The sequence below is a fragment of the Montipora capricornis genome, chromosome 7 (assembly GCF_036669925.1).
Source record: "Montipora capricornis isolate CH-2021 chromosome 7, ASM3666992v2, whole genome shotgun sequence".
In the NCBI taxonomy this organism is placed as follows: domain Eukaryota; kingdom Metazoa; phylum Cnidaria; class Anthozoa; order Scleractinia; family Acroporidae; genus Montipora; species Montipora capricornis.
In genome coordinates this window covers 23963561-23971060 of record NC_090889.1, presented here as the reverse complement: position 1 = coordinate 23971060, position 7500 = coordinate 23963561, and the positions used below count along the sequence as shown (strand labels likewise).

The window sequence follows — 7500 nt, the reverse complement described above, 5'->3', positions numbered from 1 at the left end:
AGCAAATTTTTCCGTCAGTTTATTCAAAAACGCGGAAAAATTTCATTTTCATGATCTCATTGGCTGACTTAATCAATTCGTCGTTTCTTGTTCTAATTTAGTCAGTTGTACCAAAAGGCCTTTGTTCTGCAACAGGCTTAAACATTAAACTTTTAAAATTGCCTCAAGAACTTTTAAAGTAACGAGTGACGAAATAGTATTCACCTCATCTTTTATTTTTCAGAATATTCTTCAAAGGGAACTTGAAAAAACTGACAAGAAGCCAAATGCCTTGAGTTTATGCAAGTTAAGCGACTTAATTTCTCACTCAGTTCCTGATTGTGGTTCTTGCTCGTCAATCTCACAGTACAGTCCTCGCAGCCTGGACGTCGAACGATCAGGACACACTTCACATATGCGATCATTCAGCGATCTCCTGTACCTGTTTCCTTCATCACAGCAGCCATTGGTAGACAGTACCTCATCCCTGGACATTGATATCTTCAGTGGCTTGGGCAAATGGCTTCTTTTCCTTGTAATTGGTAGCATTTTTATGACGAGTTTGGCTCTGATCAGTAGATTGGTGGCGGGAGTTGGGGCATCCCATTTCAGTATTTTAGCACCTTTCGAAATCTGATACTTGAACTTCCATGTTGACAGAATTGTGGGAAGAAGGCTCTCTCCAGCTTGCCTAGAAGACTTATCACAAATCCTCGGCAAGTTTTCGCAGAGACTGTAGGGATTTTCGATCTCATTTGCCGTGCAACTGGTATAGCCTACTTCGTAGAGAGTGACGTAGGAGGTGTGACCTTTTGGCAAGATGTAAACTGGGGACGTGTTTGGAGCTAGGGTGGAAACTGCACTGCCAGCAACTGACTTAATTGTGACTCGGGAAGTAATGCGTTGCTGTTCTGCGCCCGTGTTGTCATGATTATGTGGAAGGAAAATCTTAAAACTCTCTACGAAAGGGACAGCATTTTCGCCAGGTAGGATCCACTGGTAGTTTTGTAGCCATTCGTCGTCCGCTGGCAACTTGAACAACACTGACTCTCCTTTGCTTAACGAATTCAAATCTATGTAGCCAGTGTCACCCTGGAAACGAGGTTTTGTGGGGATGTATACATCTCTGTGAAAACTGTCAAATCGTGAATGATCTGTGTACGCTATCAAAAAGTCAACGTTCTCTTTGCTAAACAGGCCATTGACCGTGGAGCAAGCTTCCACGTGTTTTCCAAGTTGTTTATATTCCAACTTATCACAATACAGGGATGACTGTGTCTGTAGACGGTTCTGTGCCATCAGAAACCCAATCATCAAGTCACTTGCTTCTAGGACATCTCCTTGGCCTTCGATGTTTTGTGCGAGCCGCTTGGCAATATTTCCTCGAACGACCTTAGCCAGTGAATCGATCAATTGAAACTGGAAATCAAATATGTCATCTCGCAGTGTAAAGAACTGAGCAAGAGTTCCTTCTAAATTTTCGCATACGAGCATTCCACCTGCGATCGATTGTGGAATGGATCCTGCAATTCCAACATCACCATTTAGAATCTCACACGTGGAATCTTTGAACGCAGACCACAGTGCATCATTGTGTGCCAAACGAGATCGATCTACCTGTGGTGTATAACCGGCATAATCCTGAAGGAATTTACCAGCATCTGCCCCAATGTCGCCAGCTTGATTGTTTCGTATTTTGTCTACAATTGATTTAATAAGGCTGAGCTGAGCTCTGTTGGAGTTTTCACCAACAAAGGAAACCGTAATCAGCAAAGAATCTGCTTGCAGGCGGTCTAAGGAGTCAAAGAGAGCTGTGGCCCTCACTACTTTTGATGCAGCATTTGCAACATCCGCAGCTTTCTCAATAATGTCACCTGGCTCAGAACCACCAAAAATAACTCGAAGGGGATTACAATTCTCGATGATTTTCACTACAAGGAGTGCAGCCTCTTCTACCAAGTTGGCCAAAGCTGTTGCTTGCATTAACGCCATGGCTGTCGTGAACTGGTCCTTGAGGCTTTGCTCTACATTTCTTAAAGCCGTCTCGTACTTGTCCAGTTCTCCTTGAATGAAAGCAACATCAGCATTCGCTATTCCTTCGTCATAACTAGCGAGACTTGAAAAGTACGAAGAAATTCCTGACACAGAAGCCCTCAAGTTATCATCTAATAGCTGGATGGTTCCAAGGAGTTCAATGTGTCTTAGGGTATCTCTCTGCAGACCCACCATTATTTTGTGATTTACTCTCGAGTGCAGCCTCAAATCTTTTACCAATCCAGGGTTCACTCTATAACCTTGGACTTTTTTGAGGAATATAAATTCTTTGTAGATGTCTGCATAAGGGCACGCTTTGGTAAATTCAATAAAGTGACACATGTGTGAGGTTCTCTCAAAATCTGTTTTTTTTTCTTCAATCATGGTCATAGCTGTATCAAGGTTTGAGAAAGCTCTTGAAGCGACTGCCCTTTGAAAAAAGTTATTCCACCAATTGTTGAAATATGCTGGTATGGCACTCGTATAGGCTAACAGTATTTTCAGTTCTTCTTGAAGTCTCTCGTAAGTTTCGAAATCCAAACATCTCGACATATCTCCAAGGACACCAATACAGTTATCAAGACAAAGTCGTTTCACGATGAAAGCATTTAAGGCATGCCAATAAACACCAGCCATCATTGGAAATGCTCTTTCAACGTCACATTTGCCATCACTTTTGCAGGCATCAGTGACGTCAAAGGAAGAGCTTCCATAGGGAAATCGAGTGGAAGAGCATTCCTGGATGCTGCTGCAGATGTCAGTAATAGTGATTTCTTTCTCTAATTGATACGCGCTCGGACTTGTCGGGCAAATTTCTTTCCAAGGAAACCCTACTAATCTATTATTATAAATTTTTCTCCGCGGCTTGAGGGCGACGAGGCGTTCAGTTATTTTGCGAACTATTTTAGCCATGGTGTCTTCGTAGTAGTTTTGTAATCTGTCGGATGTAAAGAGGCCAGAAACGCGTGAGAGTGCTCTGGTTTCTTCCCAAAGTAACCATTGAAAATCGCGAACGTATCTTCTTCTAATGTCGTACCGGGCAGCGGATTGAAAGCCTTTTAAAATTCTGGGGAATAATACTTCCAACAGAAGCTGGACGTTAGTCACGCTATCAAGGTCTTGAAAATCTTCCTTCAATGTGGTCATCCGAAGAGGAAATTCTAACGCTCGAAAGTACATCATCGGATAGAGCATTCCACCCCAAATTTCTCCTTCTGTATCCCCCAGAGTCAGGTGGACGGTGTGCAATATTGTGAAAGCCAGCATGAAGAGTAGTGTGCAGCGAAACATCTTGATTCGAGGACTCTTGGAATAAAAAGAACAATAATTACGTTAAAAAGGAATGATTATTCCTTTCATGTCACTGAAAATGATTATAAAGAAAAATGTGAAGAGATTATTATGTCGATTGTGACTTGGGGATACTCGGAGAAGAACATATGCATCCGAACAAGTAATCGGAAGGCCGTACGTTGGACTCGGCTTCAAAGGAGCACTCGGATTTTCCCGAGTATCCCCGACTCACCACCGACAAAGTAGACCTCTTTATTACATAAATTTAGTGGTAGGTAGGCATTAGATAACATCGGGTGAAATCATATCACTGACGAGCGGTCGGAGTGAAAACAATTGGTTCGGTGTCGTTGTCACTCTCGCGCGGGCAGAAATCATGTTTCACTCGATGTTATCTAGGGGCCTATCTAAACTAGGAAACATTGTTGCGGAAACATTGTCGCGGACGCAAATGTTTCCCAGTTTGGCCATACTTGGGAAACATTGTTGCGGACGCAAATCTTGTAGTCCCGGACGCAAGAAATTGTATTTGAATCAGGTCAAAAACATTTTTTCTTCCCGGACGCAAATTTTGCTTGCGAAACATATGTTTCCAGTTTAGCCACCCGAGCAGCAATCCCAGGGAAACAATGTGTCCGCAACAATAATTCCTAGTTTAGCTAGGCCCTAATGAAAACCTCGGTGGTATACGGAGTGGTAGCAAATCGATTAAAAACGCTATCCCGCCAGTGATGATATTATTTTTGACCATTCAGCTCGCAGTATTTTCGCGTGCTGTCAAGTACTTGTGACTGCTTGTGATTCAGTTTGATTTTGCGTCTTTTTTTTTGTCTGGAAGTTTTAGCGTTGGTTTTTTCGCGAGTCGAAGTTCAGTTTATTCTAAAATGGAGGTAAGTAGGTTTGTCGAGATCAAAGATGAGGAACTGCTCGTAAATGTGAAAGTACGTACATTCGAAAGTAGTAGGAGGAAAATGGAAGCGTTTACGGGTAGTTGAAAGCAGCGATGAAAGCCAGGAGTAGGCTAATAAAACGGTATGTTACTTGTTACAGTTAGCCAAGTTTCTAACCATATTTATTCCTTTAGTTTATAGATTTTATTTCTGGCCTTTTTGCCTGAGCCTTTCGATTATTTGTATTGAAACAACTATTACTATTGATACGAATAACAACTGGCTGTAAGCTTATGCAGTCAAGTTCAAACCTTACTTTAATTGCAATAAAAACAATAAAGCATATCTTTTGTTGCATTGCGAGGATTTTATACAATAAAAGAAAATTACATGGTCGCTTGGAAATAAGAATTTCTCTTCTCTTGTTGAAAAATATTTCACTCGTTCGCTGCGCTCACTTGTGAAATATTTTTTCAAAACTCGAAGACAAAATTTCGTATCTCCTTGCGTCCATGTAATATCCTCTATTTCATTTCATTCACTGGGTTTAACATTTAACGTGTCTTTCAGTGCAAAGAGAAACGCGTTTCCAGAATGTGCGCGTTGTTACATGCGCGTTGAAAAGTAAACATCACGAAGTACACCGACAGATCTAAGCGCAACCTACTTATTTGCGAAAACAATGCAAGTGCTAGTCTTGGGATCTTGTTAGATGACGGCTCTTGTACCTGTTTAAGTTACCCCAGGACAAAGTTCGATGGACATTTCGTCACAATAATGGGGACCTTTAGATTCTAGGACGAGAACGAGTACGAGATTTGACTGCCCGTAGTAGTAGTAGTAGTAGCAGCAGCAGCAGCAGCAGTTCGTGTTCTTAGACTAAATCTTTAGGACCCTTGTAGTTGTACACAATTTTGAAGATGAGTTGAAAACGAAGAAATCGCCTACTGTTCCTTAATGTCATAATAACTTCATTCCACGGATGCATGATAAAGGAAACTAACAATACTGTAACATCAGAGGGAAATCAAAGATATTTATTAAAACAAGTTTACAATGATAGCTCAATACGTACTCGGCGTTTGTACCGTGACGCATAGGTGTCACGGCACAAACAAAAATCATCACGGCGGAAGTGTGATCACGTAAAAATGAGTGCTACACATGTATATGTGCGGTTACTCCGTAGCTCAAAAATATGGAGGATCGCTCGGTATTATTGTTTTAGAAGCTTTGAGTATAAGAAATCATTTTTCTGGCCTCTACTAAAAGACCATAACATAGATGGTTTTCACGTGACGTCATCGCCGCCATGTTGGTGCACGAAAACAAAAGGTGTCTCATTAGCTTCTTTTGTTCGTCCACCAGAAGTCGTACATTTCTCTATTGTCATTGGTGTCTCTAGAGATTGGTTGAAAACGTCCCATTCAAATGACCCTAAGCATGGATAGGGTGTTACGAAAACTAACTTAAAGACCTGTGAAGGTTTTGTTTGTGCCGTGACACCTAAGGGCCACCGTACTATTCGACTGAGGAAGAAGAGTTAGAAAATGCAAGTGAAGTACGTAGGGGATGTTTGTTGGGTTTAAATTGGTGCAAATGTGAAAATGCGCTACTATGTTTATGCTGCAGCGAGATTCTAAAAGGCATCGTCCAGCATCCCGATTTGCGGAAGTGTATTCAACGAGGGCCGCGTTAAAAACCACTATCGTGCTAATCAAATATCTAGTTCAAGATATTGACAATGCTATGTGCTACCGACTAAGCTCCCAAACGATAGGGACTTTTTTCGTTACTTTCGAGTTACATAAAATTTCTCTGAGTACGCCATGTTGATGAATTTTTTGACCACGCAGTGACGTGAGAACTTTTCCCGGTAAACATTGCGCAACTAAACATAGCGGAGACCGGGCATTTCGGAATTATATTCGAAACCTAAGTTTGGAAAGAACGTGGAAAAATATCAACTTCAAAACTTTGAAGCATGCGAAGAAGGCCATTAACCAGAGGAGGAATGAAAAGTATTCCATAATGCATTGCGATCCTTTTATATTATCAACTCAAATTGTGACGTAATCAGTATCTTCCAGCCACAATGCAGACTGAGGTGAATAGTGCAGGAGACTTCCATGTTGTGTTTTCAATCACTCGGCGAAGATAGCACTTGCGATCTCTCCGCAAAAAGAAAAAGAAAGAAAAGCAGCTGTTGAAAACGTGAGAACGGGAAAATCAAGAAGATTGTCTAACGCCGAGGTACATACCATTAGACTTATCGATCGAACTACTGACGTGGGGTTATGTCAGGTTCAATAGCTTTCAATATCCTTTTAAAATCTTCATGATTCATTCGCATCATCTCACGATAAGTTGTAGGGTCTTCAATCATTAACTCTCTCACTATTACTAAAGTGGTGAAATATCCCTTTTCTTCCCTCCGCTTTATCCAAAGTCTAGTCTTTCCTCTTTTAGTGACTCTGTCATCCTCCTCTTCCAACGTTTCAAGCAGAGCAATAGCAGTTAAACACCTCTTCACGGTCATTCGATCGCGCACCATTTTTGCAAACCAATATGACCCACGTTTGTTTTCTAAGGATTGTGGGTAGATTTTGTACCCAGATCTCTCGATTCCAAGTGTTGAATCCAACATGTTGCATCCATTTGGCAACCTCGTTCAACACTGTGCAACATCGTCCAACAATGTTGGATGATGTTGGATCCGTTTGGCCGGGCCTTAAATTATTTAAATCGGCATTATTATGTTAAGTTAAGTTTTCCAGTGTGTTTGTAATTTATTGTGCTTCTTTTGTCCCGCCTCCACTAGCTTTGTGGCTATTTGCGAGACAAGCCCTTCATGGCATTCATTTTGTAAATAAATAAATAAATTGTTGTTGTTGTTGTTGTTGTTGTTGTAGCCTTCAGAACTACGAAGATCTCAAAACTTAACAGACATTAAAATAGACCAAAGGTGTTCATTATGAAATATATATATATATATATAAACAAATAAAACTAAAAATAACAAGGTAAAAGTAACTCTTACTTGAAGTCTCTTCCTAGCTCTTCTGTCCTTCTGTGTTCACCTGACGGATGACAAAGCAATAGTGATTTTAAATCTAGCTTAAAATATCTTCTCTTTATGGCTTTTTATTAGTTTTAACGTTTTCCCATTTCTGGTTAGCCGGCAGTATTCCTGGTGACTTTATGCCCATTTAGATATGTCATGGTTTTCGTATTGTTCTGTTGGTCCTGTAGGGATTGCAGTAGCTCGAACAATAGGAGGTGAACCATGAACATAAAATATTAA

At 40.9% G+C, this 7500-nt stretch overlaps 1 protein-coding gene across 1 annotated transcript in view; it reads right to left on the bottom strand.

The window, feature by feature from the left end:
• The window catches only part of LOC138056526 (uncharacterized), a 9111-nt gene that overhangs the window by 27 nt on the left and 1584 nt on the right, over positions 1 to 7500 (bottom strand). The window contains exons 3-4 of the mRNA XM_068902341.1: positions 7237 to 7276; positions 1 to 3318 (exon numbers count right to left, since the gene is read on the bottom strand). The exon at positions 1 to 3318 is cut by the window's left edge and continues 27 nt beyond it. Coding sequence (XP_068758442.1) covers positions 304 to 3303 — 3000 coding nt within the window. The 5' untranslated portion in view covers positions 3304 to 3318; positions 7237 to 7276 and the 3' untranslated portion in view covers positions 1 to 303. The remainder of the gene's footprint in view (positions 3319 to 7236; positions 7277 to 7500) is intronic.